Source organism: Microtus oregoni, unplaced genomic scaffold (genome assembly GCF_018167655.1).
Source record: "Microtus oregoni isolate MIOR12 unplaced genomic scaffold, Mior012 000036F_ref0000092, whole genome shotgun sequence".
NCBI classification, from domain to species: domain Eukaryota; kingdom Metazoa; phylum Chordata; class Mammalia; order Rodentia; family Cricetidae; genus Microtus; species Microtus oregoni.
In genome coordinates, this window is record NW_024543095.1 from 22958580 (window position 1) to 22978698 (window position 20119).

The following is a 20119-nucleotide window of genomic DNA, read 5'->3' on the forward strand; positions in this document are numbered from 1 at the left end:
GTAACTTAAGAATATAAAATGGTAGGGAATGGTGCTTCCTTCTAAAACTGGTTTAAATTGTTGGTTTGTGAAGTTGAAGCTGGTGTATTTTTGCATGGTTGCTGAATTAAGTTCTCTAGTTAGTAACCCGACTAAAATTAAGTGCTGAGAATATAATTGCAGTTTCTGAAGAAAATGTAATCTTATTTCTTTGTATAACTGTTTGAAATACAGGTTTGGTTTTGGTGTTTTTTTTTTAATGGTTCCATGTGGCAAGACCTACTTAAACTGGGTTTAATCTGATAATACAATCTAAATAAAATATAGTTCTGAAGGCAGTAAAGCAAAATGTTTGTTTAATTTTAGGTTTTCATTCTGTGACCATCACTTAAAACTTAAATTTATACTTATAAACAAATATATGAAATCTAAAATTACTGTCCAGTGTGGTAGTAGTAGCCTTTTTGGCTATTTTAATTGAAATTAAACATAAATTAAATGTCAAAATCTGTTTTTCTGTAGTCAAGTATGATTATTGACTATATTGTTCAGCACAGAGAAGATCTGTATCATCACAGAGTTCGACTGTGTAACATTTCAGTATAGTAGAAGAGGAGGGTATAATTATGACTATTCGGAGCATACTATTGCAGCTGTCTACCAAGGAAAATAGTATTATAAAGTCTCTTCATTCAAAGTGACTTATGGCAAATATGTTTTTACTTTTTCTAGATTCATATCAAACGTTCACTTTTGTTTCTCAAAAATGAAGATTACTTTCTGAATCACTATCATCTGTGCCCTTCTTGGGTTGTTAGAGCAGTCAGAACTAGAAAACTAATAGGTGGTATTTAACTTGAATGTGTCTTTCTGCAATTGTTTCTTAAATTAATACAAAGTGATATTGAGTATATGACTGGCACAAGAATTGTTTCTTTTAAATGAAGTTTGTTTGTTTGCTTGTTTGATAGGTGAAGATTTCCTTTAATTCTCACTGAAGGTTTTAGGACATCTTATATTTACAGAAAGTGTAGTTTGGAGGGTAATCCAGCACTCAGGAGGCAGGAGCAGGCAGATCTCTGTGAGCTTGAGGCCATCCTGGTCTACAGAGTGAGTTCTAGGCCAACTAGCTCTACTGTTTCAGAAAACAAAGCAAACAAACGAAAAACCAGTGAAAAAACTCAGAATACAGGTGCTTGCTGTGCAAGCCTGGCAGCCTGAGTTCAAGACCCAGAATCTACATGTAGAAAGAGAGAGCTAAGTTTATAAATTGTGTTTGCTTTCTTTTTCTTTTTTTCTTTTTTTTTTGGGGGGGGGTTTTTCGAGACAGGGTTTCTCTGTGGTTTTGGAGCCTGTCCTGGCACTAGCTCTTGTAGACCAGGCTGGTCTCGAACTCACAGAGATCTGCCTGCCTCTGCCTCCTAAGTGTGTGTTTACTTTCTTTACACAAATACTGAACCAAGCATGCCAGGCTTATACACACTTCATGGACATATGCAAGCACACACAATAAAATAAATAAAATTTTAAAATAAGAATATGTATATAATTTAATAGAGTAAGTAGAAAGGTGGAAAGTGTCAACTGCCTCGCTTTTGAAGCTCTGTTTTAACAAAGTCCTTTACAGCTGCTAAAGACCATTAAGAGGTGTGTAGAGGTGGGTGTGATGGTGCAAGCCTGTGTTTCTACCGTCTGCACCTGGGCAGCAGAGGCAGGAGGATCCCAGCAAGATGTAGGCCAGGCTGGTCTACATAAAGAGTTTCTTGCCACCAAAACTAGATATGATATCCTATACAAAGAAGGAGAGGGAGAGGCAGGGAAGTCTCTGTGACCTGTAGGCCGGCCTGGTATATAGAGTGAGTTCTAGAACAGCCAAGACTCCATAGCAAGACCTGTTTCAAAACACAAAGCAAGCAAAAAGAGTATATTATGGGGCCAGTGAGAAGGCTCGGGGGGCAAAGGCACTTGCTGAGAAGGAGCTACAAACTACAAAGATTCAAACTCCAAATTGTTTTGTTATTTTGCATGGTTTTTCCACATCTTTTTAATGCTAATGCATGTTTCTTATATGTATATGCTTGATATGGTCATACTAATAAGTATACTAATAAATAGACTAGGTATCTACCTATGAGAGAGAGAGAGAGAGAGAGAGAGAGAGAGAGAGAGAGAGAGAGATGAGGATATTTGTGTGTATATATATATATTATTTGTATACATATATTAATAGATCTGCGATTACAATCTGCAGAATTTTGGGGATATTTTGTTTTCTGAGACAGAGTCTCACTATGTAGCCCTGGCTATCCTGGAACCCACAGAGAATATATTTACAGAGAATGTAGTTTGGAGGGTAATCCAGCACTCAGGAGGCAGGAGCTGGTTTAGGCAAGGCTGGTCTCAAACTCACAGAGATATACTTGACCCTGCCCCCATCCCATGTGCTGTGACTAAAGGTGTGCACCACAGCCTTCACCTAGCTAGGACTTTAGTAGGAATATCTTTCCATTCTCAGATTTACTTCCAGACAGTACATTAGACTGGGGAGTGTGGGTTATGTCTCAGAATCAGCATCTATTGTTTGTTTTTAGTGACATTCTATTTTTGTATATGTTTTATATCTCTGTTACTAAGCTGACACAATTAGACAATTGTGTATGTTATTATTATTTGTAGTTGAAGCCCAGTTAGGTAAAAGAATTAGTCTGACTATTCCTGGGATACTTTTATAGTTAATTTTTGTCCTAGCACAGAAATTCTTAGTAACTTCCTTTGTTGAAAGAACCATAAAAATCTACCCTCCAATATTTTACTTTAATGTTTATATAGTTAATACTCACTCTTTAGCATAATTTGAAATTCTTTAGATATGCTTTAGGCCAATAAATTTTCAATGAATAGAGAGGCATAAATTAATTTAGGTTACTGACATAATTTAATTTTTTATATGAGGGTATTGAATGTAAACTGATAGTTACATTTGACCAGTGAGGTAATATGTATGTAGACTTAATATCTTGTGTATTGCTTCATACATAATAAGTGCCTAATAAATGAATTGTGACTATGTTGCTGTTATGTTCAGAAAAGGCTTTTGTGTATAGGTTGAAAGTATATACTGAAAAAAAGCTGTGCAGTGGTGGCACACACTTTAATCCCAGCATCTGGGAGGCAGAGGCAGGCAGATTTCTGAGTTCGCTGCCAGCCTGGTCTACAGAGCTAGTTCCAGGACAGCCAGAGCTACACTGAGAACCCTTGTCTTAAAAAAAAAAAAAAAAAAAAAGCAAACAAGGAAAAGTATATAGTGATCTCTTACATTCCCACAAGTTACATTATAACAAGATCTACTTAATTTCCAAATTGTTGTTCTCTAAACTTTGTATTAACTTTCTTTGCCCTGCCAGCTGCCTGACTTCTGTTAGAATACAAAAGAAACCTAGTCATATTCCTGTGTGTTCACTTTCCTTCCGCCTTGTTCTGAGTTGTAGTCATTACACAGTAGATTCCATGTCAGTCTTGTTTCAGCATATCTTCTTGTTCCTGTGATACAAAGGAGAACCTTTTAATATCGTAAATTTGTATCAGTATAGAAAATGCCAAAATACTTGTTTTATCAGAATATTACATAGAGTATATCTACAAATAAAATATTAAATAATGAAATGATCCTTTAAAAGTGGCATGATAGCTAGCTTGCCTTACATAGACCTTAACAGTTTAATAGATACTCAGAAGTTACCTCAGAAAGTCTTCACTAGAGGGTTGGGGGATGGATCCTTAGATAAGAGCACTGACTGCTCTTCCAGAGGACCCAGGTTCAATTCCTAGCACCCACGTGGTGGCTCACAACCATCCATAACTCCAGCTCCAGAGATCTGATGCCATCATCTGACCTCCACAGGCACCAGGCATGCACATGGTGCACATGCATCTGTGAAAGCGAAACACACAAAAGGACAAAAATAAAATTTTTAAATCTTTGAAACAAAACTATTTTTAAAAGGGAAGGTTATAAAAATTTTTTTTTGCCTCTCCTCCCTCTGATTTCTCTCAGTTACCTTATTCTCCATTACTTGATTTAGTGTCTCCAAGAATATCCTTTACTATTTGTGTGGACATCTCTCTTTGTTGTTGGTGGTGGTGTATGTGGGTTGTTATTATGCTCATGTGTGTGCACTTTGGTGTGGGTGTCAGAGGTTAATATCAAGTGTCTGCTGTAATGGATCTTCGCTGTATTTACTGAGGCATGGTTTCTTACTGAACCTGAAAGTTGCTCACCTATTTATCGGGGTCCAGTGCTAGCCCGGACCATAAATTATTTCTCTGGACCAGACCCCAACATAAACTATCTCTCTTGATTGGCGTGGAGGCGCAGGAATAAAGACACAACTCACATGGCTTTATCGGGAGGGAGATTCTCAGAGATCCCTCATGAAATCCTGAGTTCACATCCTGAAGAATTCTTCTGCTTTACTCCCCAAACAGCCTTATATATCAAGACACAAACTGAGGGGGAAAATCAATAGCATTCTGTTTCCTAGTAACCAGGTGAATGGCTTTTAGTCACGTCCACATCTACCTGTGCTTTCTGTCACAGCTTCCTGGTCAGTATCTAGCTCTGTCATGTAGGCTGAATTATTACTTCTTTTCAGGCATCCTCCAGATTACAAAGAAAGGAGCAGAGCAACATCCTGACCTTTTGTTAGGGTAGCAACAGCCTGTCTGGAAGGTTACCTAACCACTTTGGGTGGGGAACTATGACTTGATTGCCTGGCTGTCACACCATATAGAAATAAGGGCCTACAATCCATTCTTTCTTATTAATTTTAATAAAACCTGTGCTTCTGCAACTGAACAGACAGTTGTGCCTGGCTTGGGCAAAGACCTCTTCATTTACCCAAATTTCCCCTCTCTGGAGCAAGCATACATATATGCGAGTTCCTGTCTTAGGCATCTAAGAAGAAGAAGCTTCAAACCCGTCATTGACTGCTGATCTCTGTGAAGAAAAAAGATTAAGGGAGAGAGATACCTTTTGGGCTCTGTATCTCAGAGCCATACTTTCTTGTCAGGATAAATTATAATATTTATGAATAATTGTGCTCCCAAAGGCTATAGTCTCCTATTTAAAGGAGAAGAGAATCGCCTGAGTTGAGAATGCTTCTTTAGCTAGTATAGAACAGCTCTTAAATCTTTTACGTTGTATCAAAATCTAAAATTCTTAACATATGCATTAAAGCCCAACATTTACAGGGTGTATCAAACCTCTCTCAACATAGTTTCAAACATTATCATCATGCCAATACCATGATTCTCGGCGTTGTTGGTCAATACCAACTTTTTTCAACATCTTATATGCAGTTACAAATATCATCAGGTCAGTACCTAGCTGTCACACCGTATTGAAATATGTCACACCTGTTGCTATTCTGGCTAGCCAGTCTCCTCTAAGCACTAGTGTGATAGATGAGCCCCATGTGGCTCTTATATGGGTGTCAGGGATGTGAGCATGCCTCACACTTACTTGGCAAGAGCTTTATCGACTGAGCTGTCTTTTTAAATCTAAGTTTCTCTGGGTAGGAGTGTTGACTAGCAATGATGTAATCAGTGTCGTTTGATCAGATGATAGTTGTTCTTATTAGAAGTACTCAGCATCAGTACTACAAAACGTTATCATTTGTAGTCGTTGAACTACTATGTGCTACCATTAAAATGTGTTGTTTTTTACCCCACCCTTACCAGTCTCATTTAATAGAACTATGCTTTGCTCAGCTTCTGTGGAGAATGTTGTTTCTGAGTGAGTTTGTAGCATAGTCTGAATTCTTGAACTAGGGAATAGGATTCTGTTTTCTTTACTATAAATCATACTACTAAGCATCTTTAATAATACCACAATAGAAATTGGTTTCGTTTTAGCAGATTCATGATGCTCATTTCAAAAATCTCACATAAAGACTTTAGTGTTGATAATATCTGTAGAAAGTGTTGGGAGAATATTTTTTATAGAGTTTTTCATGTGTGTATCTACTAGTTAGGTGTGATTTTAGAAGAGTATTTTGAAGTTTTGTGTCCATTATTTCCATTTGTGGAAATTTTTGGTCAAATTATATGCAGTAATTATTATTAATGTAAAGAGATTTGTTCAGTAGAGACTTTCATACAAATTAAATGGATTGAGCTGGAGATTGAGCTCTGTGTGGTGTTTGCTCCAGAATAGCTGAGGCTATAGGTTCAATTTAGTACCACAATGAGAGAGATGAACATATACTGAAGGTATTCTTACTACTTAAACAGTTTGTAATTCAAGTCACCCCACAGCACAGTTTCTGTAGGGTTCTCAGATATGCAGAAATAGGCATCTTATATGTCTTAGTTACTCTTCTGTTATGGGATAAAATACTCTTACCAAACCCACTTACGTGGGAAGAGGGATTTATTTATTTCAAGTCCATCATGGCAGGTAAGTCAACATAACACAAACTAAAGCAGCCAGTCACATTGTAGCCTTCAGGATGAGGGAGCGTGGAATACTGGTGCTCACCTAGCCTATTCCTTCTTACATAGTCCAGGACCTGGGAATGCCTCTACCAAATCTTGGAAGGGTCTTCCCATCTCATATTTACTCAATCAAGTCACTCCCTTAGAGGATTAACTAGAAGCTAACTTGCTCTAAATAATTCCTCACTGGTATGCCCAGAGGCTTGTCTTAGAGCTGATTCTAGATCTTGTCAGGTTGATAATATTAGCCATCGCATATTTGATGACAGAAAGGGTTAGCAAATAACTCTCATAAAAAAATGTTCTTTTGTGAAAGAAATGAACTTTAACATACACAAATCCCTATTCTAAAAGAAATAATGTGGCCTTGCTGAAGAGTTTGTGCAACTGACAAGACAATAAATTTTACTTGATTATAAAACACGTATTCTAAATGCAGGCTTTCCTACCTTTTCCAACAAATACTCTGTCTTCCCATGTTTCAATTTTTTTGAATTTCTCATTTAAACTTACTTATATAAATTATAGTACTGGAAGTAGTGGAATCCAAACTTTGGAAAATAAAGAACCTTTCAAAGCTTTGTATGTTCATTTTTGAAAACTGAAAAACCAGCTTTCTTCTGCTCTGTATGGTTAGGAGGAGCAAATGGATATTGTAATAAGAGCTGTACTGTATATACAGGAATGCAGCCAATCCAATTTTAAAATGTCTTTATCTGTCTATTGTTTGTAAGCAATGTGTTCTTAGGATGCTCCTGCTGCACTTCATTACTGTCATGATATGTACATGGCAGGAAAAGGTCATACAATCCCTAATTTCTACTTTTCTGTCTCGCGTAGTATGTTGTCATTTACATTACTTACCAGAAAACAAGTTCTTACAGTCTTCCATGTAGTAATTTGGCAACTGAACATGGAAATTTTTATAATGTTGATGTCAAAATTAAAACTATAATGCTAACCCTGGGTTTTCTTTTGCCTGTTTCATTTATAATATTGTTCTTTCATGGTACAAGTCAACTAATCCCTTGATATTTGTCTTCATTAAGTAAACTGCTTTACAAGAACGTATGCTTGACATGCTCAAGATACTAGTTTCAGTACCCAGTAACTCCCCCAAAAAACAGAAGATTTTGTGATGACCGAAACTTTATAGATTGTTTAGTGATAGGATATGTGTGACTGTTTCATTTTTAACTAAGTATATGTGATGTGGATCGGAGGAGGCCTGCAAGCTTTTTCTGTAAATGACTGTAAGTAAATATTATTGTTGTTTCAGTACCAACAATTTTTGTAGTTATCTTTCAATGTGATCAACTCTTCTTTGGGGGCATTTTAAGGGTATAGTGGCCGAAACTAAAAATCGTTAGTGTAGCTCTTTTATTTTGTTGAATAATATTCAACAGTGGTATTGCTAAAAAGTTGGAAGACTACTTGTTGTATTAGCAGAGTCTGAGTGTGCACAGGTCAGAAAATGGTGTGTGTGTGTGTGTGTGTGTGTGTGTGTACCTCGGAAGCAGAGCTTGAATTGATAAAAAAATAATCTCAGGACCATAAGACTTCCAGCAAAAGTTCTTGGGAGACAGAGGCAGATGAATCTTTGTGAATTGGAGACCAGCCTGATCTTCGTAACAAGTTCCAGGCCAGCCAGAGCTCCATAGTTACTTGAAAGAAAGAAACAAAGAAAGGACAACCATAAAACTATTTTGTAACTTGCTTCTAAGTCACAGCTTGAACGTTACCAGGTAACGACTTGGTGAGATGGCTCCACAGGTAACAACCCTTTACCAAACCTGATAACCTGTGTTATCCCTAAGAACCAAATAGTGGAAGAAAAGAACCAACTCCTTAAAGTTGTCCTCTGACCTCCACACATGCACTGTGGCATGCATATTTCTGTTTGTGTGCATGCATACTCACATTACATAAAAATAATGTTAAAGAGAAAATGACTAGGAAATTAAAAAGAAGACACAGTGGTGCATAAACTGCTGAAACTCTTTGAGGACCGTTTACCCTGAGAACTCTTCTGATGCCAAGATAAATGGCTGGTAGCTCTCCATCCCCCCTCCCTTTTTTTTCTTTTCTTTTCTTTTTCTTTTATTTTTTTTTTAAGACTGAACAATGATTAGGTTTCCTGGCAGCGTTTAAGACATCTACATTCTTAAGCAAAATTAAGGCAACTTTATACACTTGTGCTGTGTCCTTCTCCCTTAAATTAAGACCGTGTCTTGTGACCTGACTTATGCACAGATCCTTTTTCTTATTACGCTGGCAACCAGTAACATTTCACTTGATTGCTATTTTGACTTAATGTGTGAGGCTCTGCCAAAAGTATGTAGTTTTCCCTCCCAATTTTCTGTCGTTTTATTTTTATCAAATTAGTGCTCAAACATACACCAACCTCTTTTGTGACCTCGGGTTTGCATTCACGAGCTCTCAATATCCACTCACTGGGAAGTTCAGTCCCTGGTTGAGTCCTCTGCTCACCCTCAGTCACTAGACCTGTGTCTTCCATAGAACCCTGCCATCTGTGTCCATAGCAGAGCAGAAGACTGAGAAGGCTTGAAGAGCCTTTGTGAGACTGAGTAAAACCTTCAAAACAGCAAAGGGTATATTCTCAAAATTGGTTTTCATTCTGTATCTTAAATAATGTAGACTCTTGGGATTGGGAAATATATCTTAATACCCATTTATTTTTCTGTCATGATTTGTTTTTTTTTTAATGTAAGCACTGTTATTTGAATGTTGCAAGAGGTAGTGTTAATGTTGGTTACAAGTTGCTGATATTTCCTGCTGTAAACTTAAGGAACTATTTGATTCCATTTTATAAAATCTATTATGTAAGGCATCAATTCTAGTCTTCCACACAAAGGTTTACATAGGTAAGTAAAGTTAGGTAAAATTGTCACCTTTATTAGTCCTCAAAGGTAAATTGTCTTGAAAAACATAGTATTTGCTACTTCTGCCTTTATTTTAAGTAGTCAAAATAATACTAACAAATATTTTCTTCATAGAAACTATGTGAATGTTTTATGTCTCTAGGTTTATATGGTGTTAATGATTCTCAGTATATTTTGTTGATAGATTTTTCTGTCATTACTCTTTAATTGGAAAATGTGAAACTATCATAACAGGCTTGAATTCATTTACTATTTTCATTTGTAATCATTTTAAAATATTTTGATTTATTGATCCTACTTTCCAGACTCTTGTCATATTTAAAATGTTCACTGTTTTGTTCTTACAAAGAAATTTTTGTGATTCTAAAGGCACTAATTTGCTTCTCAAATAGAAAGTGGCAGGTAAAGATCTATAAAGCTCTTACCCAGTCACCGTAGGCAACTGTCAGAACTATACCGGAGTATAAGGAGGTGGTAAGTGCCTTCCGACTTACCATGTGTACTGAAGATCTGCTTTTGTTCCAGTCTATGGAAACCTGCCCTAGACCTAGTAAAGACTTTAGTCTTTAAAAAATTATGACATAGAGATGCCAATGTAACTCAGTGGTACAAGTGCTTACCCAACATGTACAAGACGCCAGTACCTTTTAGGAAAAGTGACTATATAATTAAGTTTATTATTACATTAATTTTGTTATTACATTAATAACATTGATTTTTGAGGTTATATAAATATATACATGTATGTATAAAATTTTTGTGTTTAGGGTTAATATTTGTGTTGTAAATATAAAAAGATTTGTTTTTATAGTGCTAAGTTGGTTAAATTTTATCTTCAGATTTAAATTTCTTTTTTACCTTTCATTAATAGGTAGTATAGATCAATCAGTGTTAAAAGAATTGCCCCCCGAACTCCTGGCAGAAATTGAATCTACCATGCCACTTTGTGAACGTGTGAAAATGAACAAACGCAAGCGTAGCACAGTTAATGAAAAGCCAAAATATGCTGAAATCAGTTCAGATGAAGATAATGATAGTGATGAAGCTTTTGAATGTAAGTATCATTTAACTATTTTTAGGAATTAAAGGCAGATTAATATGTGTCACATAATTTGGGGGTTAACAAGAGCACAGTTACCGTAATGTTTAATAACCTAGTATAGTAAGATTTTTTTTCTTTATGCTTTAAAATTATATGAAAGATGAGATCAGTTGGCACCAAGAAAACAATTTAGATGAGCTGTAATTAGTAACAGAAAACACCAAGTATGTGTCTATTTGTATTTAACCTATATTGGACTCCTGATATATACTAGGCATTGGAAATAAAATTACAAATAAAAATGTGACCCCCTGTCTCACAGTCTCAGTCTGTTGGGGGAAATATGTGATTAATAATTGTAGTACAATGGTAATAGTGAATGCAGGGTGCTGTGGGAGCACATTGGCATCAATATCAGTGGGGGTTCGGAGAATGCTTACTGGAAGAGGTGACACTTGAGTTGAGTCCGGAAGGACACGTAGGAGATAGCCAGATAAAGAAATATTTAAAGCCATACTATCACTAAATTATGAATGGCTTAGCCACATTGTGGATTATCTGTGTGGTTTGGACCTGGCTTCTCCGTTTTGCCCAGCTGTGTCCTGGAATTCCTCCCTTGTTTCACTGTTTTCCAGAGCTGGCTTCTTCACTACACAGCTACCTCTCTACAACACTGTGATCACCTGTCTTTGCACTAGACTTGCTATACCTCGCCTGTCTTCCTACTGGTCCACTGAAAAAGTTCTTCTCTTTTATCCCTATCTTCCTTCTTCTGGAGCAAGAGAATTGAGCCTAGCCAAGAGGGGTCAGCAACCTTGTTTGACTTAAACGGCATTCAGTGGAAACAGACTATGGGAGATCTTCACTTGTGTGCCAACTGACTTAGTCATAATGACCAAAAGAAGTGGGAAGACCACCAGTGTGTTCTACCTTTTCCACCTAGTGTCTGTAGATTGAGGTGTGACAAGCAAGGGCAGGAAGGACAGATGCATGCTGCCATTTTTAAGTGTATATTGCCGATGGAAGCTCTTCACCTCCTCCAAAGTTTTTAATCAATGTTCATTTATTCATCCTTTTAAAATTGTGAGCTCTTCAGCTAGAGCAGTAGACTATGATAATGAACAAATTTTAACAGTTTTAAAATTGAAATATACAACAAGATAATATGACATGTGTGATTGTTATAATTTGTATTATTATGAGATGTATTAACAATACAGTATATTAAAATGACTAAAGTTTTTTTTTTAATTATATCAAACATTCTGGTGATATAAGGACATGGTTAGTCTGAAAAAATAAGAGAAAGGAAGCATGGTGGCCGAGAAACTCACTCCCTTTTATTTGTCTATTCCTTCTCCTTCCCCCTATTCTTTCACCATTTCTAAATTCCTTACTTGCAGCTTCATTATAAATTTCACTTTGTGTCTAGTTGCTTGCTAGTGACTGCCTGCATTGCTGAGTTTGTAAGGATTATGAAATAACCAAATAGTGGAAGGGTGACATAAGCAGAAATGTTCACTGACTGTAAAATAAGGAAGAGCAGAGCCACACGTTTGTCATCAATGCAGACAAAATTCCTTTCTTTTCCCCCTTTCTGTTGCGGGTGATGTCTCATTTTATGAAAGCATAAAGCTTCATTCTAAAACCATGGATGCCATTATAGCTGTGTCCAAATATATTGGAAACTAATATTGAGAGAAATTGGTCTTCAAACCTCTACTAGGAAAAAGGAAATTTTCTCTGGATATTTAAAAAGATGTCCAAGTAGCTTACTGTTTTACTTGGTTTATTTCAGTCTAATTAAGTATAAAACAAGAACCTGCTGGTTCAAGTGGTGAAAGGTGTTCAATTGGTAATTTATAAAAATTGGTAATTTGGTAAAGAACCCAATTGTCATGTTGTCATAACAATAATCAAAAGATACTATGGTACAAAATTTAAAAGTATCACAAGAACAGTGGTTGGAAGAATTATGTTACTTTGAGGTAGACTTTGTGAAATTTAAGATTTCCCTTAAGTTCAAAAAAGTTTACTAAAATCTAAAGCTTAACGAAATAGTTTTGTTTTAAAAAATAATAATAATGATAAGGTCACTAGTGCCCAGAAAAGATAGAGAGATAACAGATATGAGAGAGTTGGCGCTTAAATTTGGAAAGGGGAGGTAGAGAACACTGAGTCCATACTTTACGTGTGTGAGTCTCAGTTGTGCTCCTTCTAGAGCAGAGAGAAAAATAAAGGACAAGCTAGCCAATGAATTGCAACCCTACTAACCTCATGGAATACATAATGTGCCACACATTGTGAGGTTAGGTTATTTCACTCTGTTCTAATCCAAACTACCCAAACTTTAATGAGTATGACATGAAGATGCTCTAAGGCCTATAAAGAATAATGAGTGCAGCAAACTGTATAATTTTTAATAACCACAAGATTTATCATGTGTTTTCTAGTGATAGAATTGAAGGCAAGTATAGATTTCTCTGAAATTAATTAAAATATAGAAAGAGTATAATAGATTGTATAGTTTTGGTTCATACGTATAAGGTCTTATACTTGACATTATAGCATGCTTCTTTCTGAGCAAGTTTGTTAGTTGCCAAATCCTTATTTGGTAGACAATTCAGTAACTGTTGACATGTTAGCATTTAGTGAGTATTATATAAACACATTACCCATCTCAGCAGATTTCTCCCACTTTCTCTAATAAATGAGACAACTCGTTTAAATGGTGTTCTAGAGCATACCCTAATCATAAATGTGCAAAGGAGGGCCTGCCTTCCTCACATTCATTATAGCCAAATCAAATTTGTATCTAATTATGAAGGAAATGATTGAAGATTTGAATATATTCATTCTCATACAGTCGTTCTTAATAACAACTCTTCCTGTGACAAAACTGTCCCCAAACTAGTTCAGACCAAATGACCCCTTTCTGTCCAATCTGACAGAAACAAACCATCTCATGAGTAGGAATAATGATGGCTGTATATGGGTTAAGATTACCAGATTTAAACATTTATTGTCCACACTAGTAGTACTAACACAAATATAATAGGGTGTACGGGCCAGATTGACAGCCTTAAATCTAAGCCACATAGTGTGTTCAAGAGAGCTGTCTGAAAATTTGTATATTGATCATAGTTAGGAATTCAGGAAAGAAACCAGACAGGAGGAAAGGCTTTTTAAAAACAATCCAACGAACTAGAGAGTTATCTTTGTCACCAGCAACTTGTCACTATAGTAACTGGTGTAGGAACCAGTAAGATCGTTCATCTGTGAAAAGGCACTTGTCACACAAGCTGGCAACCTACGTTCACCCTCGGAACACACCTAAGGTGGGAGGGGAGAGCCGACTCCAGAGCTGCCCTCTGAGCTACACATATACATGCACATAACCATACACATGCAGAGTAACAATAAATAAATATTTTTAAATGCTGTTGTGATAGTCCTAAGACACATCCGTCCTACCTGTTTTTAACTGGTGGTGCCTGTGCTGAAAACCAAGTGTAGTGTGTATTTTTTGCTCGCACTGCCCTCTAGCTTTCACTGCAGAACTGTCATTTTTCCTACTGTAATGTAATGCTTTCTTAGAGCTCAGAATCATTTTCAACTTAATACATTAGTTGCTATGTCAGATGAAATTGTTTGCCACAGTCTCCTGTCAGTATTGGTGATTTTAGCAGAATGCATCTATGCTTTGGAAAGATGGGGGGAAGTTTGAAGGTACCATATAAAAATGCTTATGTAGCATGCATAAGCTTAGAAACTTTTCTTGAGTTAGCTCGTCAATTGTCAGAGAACTGTTTCAGTGTATTAGTGTTTGCAGTTTTGATATATACTATCTCTGTAGGTTTGTGATGTTAGGTTATCAGAGTCTCTGGAATTTATTGCTAAGTTAAGTATAAACTTAGCTGTTGATTGGTGAAATACTTGGTTACTCATATTCTGTAACAGTATCTCAAAATTGACTATTTTCTCCCCAAACCCTTCTCCCCCCAAAAAATATAAATGGTGGTTGGTTGTTTTTTTTTAACCAAATTCTAAATAAAGGTTGTTTTATAAGTCTTAATTAATCTTGAATTTTCTATATAATCCTTGCTGATGTGCTGAAACCTTTCACTGAAATGTACACTGTGTTTTCATTCTCAGAACCTTCCTGTTGCTTTAATAGCTTCATGTAAAAATCTCTTTTTTAGCTTAAATAATGCTAAAATTCATGGTATCCTCTCTTTACCAAAATTTAATCTTCTGCTAGATAAATGTTTTAGAATTTATAGACCCTCAGAATGAAGATGTAGTTCATTGTAAAGTACAAGTTTTGACAGTCTTTTAAAGTGAGGTAAATTATTTGTCATGGGGATTTGCTTCTAGCCTCTAGGAAACGGCATAAAAAGGATGACGATAAAGCTTGGGAATACGAAGAACGTGACAGAAGAAGCTCTGGGGATCATAGGAGAACTGGCCACTCACATGAAGGAAGAAGGAGCTCGGGTGGCGGTCGTTACCGAAACCGAAGTCCATCAGATTCTGATATGGAAGATTACTCTCCTCCTCCCAGCCTTAGTGAGGGTAATTCATCAGTTCCAGTGGATTTCTAAAACTGATTTCAGTGTTGGGTTCTAACTTTAAAGAACATTTTTATCGTGTCATAGCTAATTAACACATCTAATTTTTAACTAAAATAAAAGTATTTTTATATTTACAGTGATTGTTGTTTAAGAATTAATGTTCAGAAACTGGCAATACAAGTGGAAATATTTTATCACTCTTGAGTTTCAGTGTTTCTTTTTGTTTATTTTAGTTGCTAGAAAAATGAAGAAAAAAGAAAAACAAAAGAAAAGGAAAGCTTATGAACCGAAATTAACACCCGAAGGTAACATTTTATTTCAGCTGTGTGATTTTCAGTTTTACTTACCTACTTGGAATATGAACATAACGTCTTTTTCTTTCTTGTAGAAATGATGGATTCTTCAACTTTTAAGAGATTTACAGCCTCAATAGAGAATATTTTGGATAATTTAGAAGATATGGATTTTACTGCATTTGGTAAAATCAAATTATAGGGTTTTTTGTTGTTGTTTATCCCTTTGTCTGTGTCTTTTTTTATTTTTTGCAAATTACTCTAAAAAATAGTCATGATCTGAATTATCAAGAAACTTGAAATCTAGTATGAGTTCATGTTCTCAAACTAAAACTATTGCAAAACCTAGGCTCCAAATTATCTTAAGTCCCTGAGAATATAGCTATCACAACAGGGTAGAGTAATGAAATAGCTCTGCAGGTCATTCTTGAACATTCTCTAGATAATGAGAAACATGCAGAAATAGGAATCAACTTATCAGTTTGTTTATTATAGCAGTCAACTATGTAAGGATATTAGATGCTAAAATACATAATACCAGAGCCCCTTATATGAAGAACAAAAATTCAATATATAAAATAAAATGAAGCACCAGCTAAAATGTACTATAGCTAATGTTATATAGTTTGATAAGAAACAAAATTATATCTGTAAATAAAACATAGCCCATTAAAGAACACCGATTAGAATATTTGATTGATCTGGGTTTGGTGACGTACGCCTTTAATCCCAACACTTGGGAAGCAGAAGAAGGCAGATCTCTGAGGTAGAGGCCAGCCTGATCTACAGAGCAAGTTCTAGGACAATCATGGCTACCCAGAGAAACCCTGTCTCAAAAAAAAAAAAATATGTATTGATTGTCCTACTTTTAGACATCATATGCGACCTCACTGATGTTGATGTAAAAGCTTTACAGATCACAATACTTTTGATATGCGGACACCTTCAAAGGTATTGACTTTTTAAAGCATTTTTAAGAATTGTAATCTAAGTATCATTCTGATTATTTAGAGTATGTTTTAGTTTTTCTAAAACTTTTTAATTCTATGCTAAGAAATTATCTTCTATATAGTTTAGAATCCCAAAAACAAGAACAGGAATTCTCAAATTAGGTTTTTATGTAGAAGAATTATTTACCAAAGAAATTAATTATATATAAAAAGAGTAATTATAGCCGGGCAGTGGTGGCACATGCCTTTAATCCCAGCACTCGGGAGGCAGAGGCAGGCGGATCTCTGGGAGATCGAGGCCAGCCTGGTCTACAAGAGCTAGTTCCAGGACAGGAACCCAAAAAAGCTACGGAGAAACCCTGTCTCGAAAATAAAAAAAAAAAATTAAAAAAAAGAGTAATTATAAGTATTGGACAAGATAGTGCCAGAACCCAGAGTTAACAGCTGTGGAACCGTTTATTGCCCCTTTACCCAAAAGAAGAGTTAAATGGAGTTCTCTAAAACTCACTCAATAGGAAAAAACTATATCCTGCTTGAAAGAAGTAGTAATTTTTGGATGAGGAGAGTGGAGAAAAGAATGAGGTTATAAATAGCTTGATCTCACTCTCTTCTCTGGTCCTCTCACAGGGTACCCTACTGGCTGAGCCCACACAGAAGCCACAGGGCATTGAATATTGTTAACTTAGTTCATCCAGGCCAGCTTTCTGAGGCAGAGAGCATGACTGACAAGTGTCAACACTATCTCGACAGTAGTAAAGACAGGACCACTGTCTTCCCTTTGTAGAACTCGGAGTTCACCCTTGCTATTTTTGGTTATGGCTTCTATGGGGTTTACAGAGTTCTCTTAAACTCCTCAGGGTTTTTTATATATGTGATCAAATTTTATTTTTAAAAGCTTATTAACTTACCATTTTCAGCTCTTTCTTTTACGTAACTACTTTTGGTTGGTTTGACTTTCAGGTGATGATGATGAAATCCCTCAGGAACTGCTGTTAGGAAAGCATCAGCTTAATGAACTTGGGAGCGAATCTGCTAAGATTAAAGCCATGGGTATAATGGACAAGGTATTTCAGCAAAGTAAACTTCTGATTTTCCTAAGACATGGCATGTGAAATTAACTTAAAGTTTTCAGGCAGATTACAAAGTTAAGAACATATTGAAAAGAAAACTCAGGATTGTCATCTAAGCATCTAAATGAACTATGTCTTAGGAAAAACTCCTGGTAAAAGAGGTGTGCAGATTATCATCATGGACTCTGACTTTTCACTTTTTCAAGTATTTACATTGTTCTGTGTAGAAATATAATTAGACTTTTTTCTGGCGTTGTTTTAGTCCTGGGTTATAAAACAGTAGCATCACTTCTGGTACTAATAGAAGGTGGCCGAGTTTGGTTAACTGCTGTTCCATTTATAGTCTCATTTCCGTAGGCTTTGGTCAGTTCTCTTTCCTGGGAGTCCATGTTAGTGAGGTGTCTCATTCCACTAATGCATAGCACATTATTTCTGGTGTGACAGTTCAAACAGAAGCAGCAGCTGTTCATCCAAAGGTGGTCTGCCGTTGCATTTGTCATCCACCAGTCAGCATAGACTTCCCTCCCTATCTAACCAGTCTCTAGTACAGAGGTATTACTCTTAGTCTTAAGTTTCCTGGTCTACATGCCTTGTCCTTCTAGTTGGATAAAAATTAATAAAAGATTATCTTTACTTTGGAATTGATTCTAACACCTTAAGCCTGTTTACTTAATTTTCCAGTTCTATAATTTTAACATAGCCTGGAAAATATTTTGGTGGTTTTATTTTGTTTTTACATTTTAAATTGCATTTATTATTTGATTATTTTATGTGTGCTTAGAGAAAGTTCTTAAGCTTTGTGACATGAATGTTTAGGGCAGAGGGCAGTTTTCAGGGACTGGTTCTCTCCTTCCATTGTGGGGCCTGGTATTGAACTCCAGTTTTGTTTTGGGTTTTTTTGTTTGTTTGTTTGTTTTGTTTTGTTTTGTTCAAATATTGCCTACATTCTAAATTATCAGTGTGCCATGAAGTTGACTTTTAAAGCTGGAAATATCAGATAATGAACCAGGGATTTCTCCGTTTATAAATAAGCACATTAAAATTTAGGGGTGGGTGCTGGAGAGATGGTTAAGAGCACTCACTGCGCCTGCAGAGGACATGTGCTCAGTTCCCAGCACCTACATGGCAGGTGAGCCATCTGTTATTCCAGTTTCAGGGAGTTCAGTGCCCCCCTTTCCAAGCAAAACACTGAAACACATAAAATAAAAGTCAGTGAATCTAAAAATAAAGAATTAATGGACTTCTGGTTTGTATTGATAATACTATATACAGAGATACTGATTCGTTTTGTATGTAAGACTATCTCAATAAGTTTTGAGATACCAGTGCAAATATTGGTCATTTGTTTTATAAGTTCAGTAAGTACATTACAGCTGGTATTTCTCTTTCAGAAGGCAAATTCATTAACTGTTGACTAAATATAGATATTTTGTCAATGTTTCAAGATAATCTAAAATAGTTTACAGAGGAACAATTTTCTATAATCCAGCATCAGTAATCAAACTTGTTTGATCTATTTGGCTTTTATGGCTAGTTTGTGTGCATGTCCTACCAGCATGCTAGGGACCTTAAAGAAATACTGTTAAGTGAATAAAGCATAAGTAACAAGCAATTCCTAAGTAAAGCAACTTTTCTTCTCATTCCTAACTTTTTCACTCACAATTTCATGCTTGGTATTCAGAATACTTGGATTTTTTTTTTCCCGTGTTGAATTTTTAAAGCCTGTTGGATTGTGTGGCACTGAATGATAATTAAATCATGGGTGAAATCTTTAATAGCTAATGCGTGGTTGTGTGTGTATCAGAATCTTGCCTAGATAAGTGGTGTGAGGTGAGCTCTGAGCCATGCACATGCATGTGTGCTCATCCTGGGTTCAGTTATCTGTCTTTAAAGGAGGTAATTACGTCAGAATTGAGTAGAGGCTCTAGAGAGGAAAGTTTGTTTTCTACCAGTATTTAAAAGAGTGATAATGTTTTTATATTCCATAGCCTAAAGAAAATAAATACTTAGATTGTTTCTCGAGTAATTTGAAACTTTTACCAGTGAGTGATATAACAACTTACATTTCCTTTTAGCTTTCAACTGATAAAACTGTGAAAGTCCTAAATATATTGGAGAAAAATATTCAGGATGGATCAAAGCTTTCTACTTTGTTAAATCATGTAAGTTTAAGACCTGTGTTACTAACTTTACCCCTGGTGTTGTTAAATGCCCTGGTTTTCATTATGTTGGTTTGATAAAAGTGCTCTGACCAAAAGCACCACAGGGGAGAAGCGGCTTATTTCATCTTATACTTCAGGAACTTAAGGCAGGAACCATGGAGTTGTGCTGCTTACCAACCTGCTCACAGGCTCATGCATAGCTAGCTTTCATGTACAGCTAAGGACCACCTGCCTAGAGATGGTATGCCCACAGTGGGCTGGGTCCCCCATCAATTAATAATCAAGACCATCCCTCACTAACATGTCTGTTAACCACCATGGAAAAGACAATTACTCAATTGAAACTTTCTTCTCAGGAGTTCCTGGGCTGTTTCAAGTTGGCAGTTACAGCTAACTATAGAACATTAAGATACAAATTTTTTCGTAAACAACTTTTACTCACTAAACAGATTCTAGATTTCATTAGTTTGTTACCACATATTAGTAGTTATGTTGATTAACATTTCTAGTGCAATTTCACTTTTAGTGATACCAACATGCATTGTCAATTAAATGTTGCCATAGGACTGGGGAGATGGCTCAGTAGATAAGTACCTGCCCCACAATCTTGAGAACCAAACCAAAGTGCTGATCCCAGAATGAGCATAAAAG

The 20119-nt window shown here is 36.1% G+C and overlaps 1 protein-coding gene across 2 annotated transcripts in view; it reads left to right on the top strand.

Annotated features, from left to right (window-relative positions):
• The window catches only part of Nipbl (NIPBL cohesin loading factor), a 158828-nt gene that overhangs the window by 89310 nt on the left and 49399 nt on the right, over window positions 1-20119 (top strand). For both annotated transcript variants that reach the window (XM_041631035.1, XM_041631036.1), the window contains exons 11-16: window positions 10249-10431; window positions 14797-14994; window positions 15227-15298; window positions 15382-15471; window positions 17197-17300; window positions 19382-19468. In XM_041631035.1, coding sequence (XP_041486969.1) covers window positions 10249-10431; window positions 14797-14994; window positions 15227-15298; window positions 15382-15471; window positions 17197-17300; window positions 19382-19468 — 734 coding nt within the window. The remainder of the gene's footprint in view (window positions 1-10248; window positions 10432-14796; window positions 14995-15226; window positions 15299-15381; window positions 15472-17196; window positions 17301-19381; window positions 19469-20119) is intronic.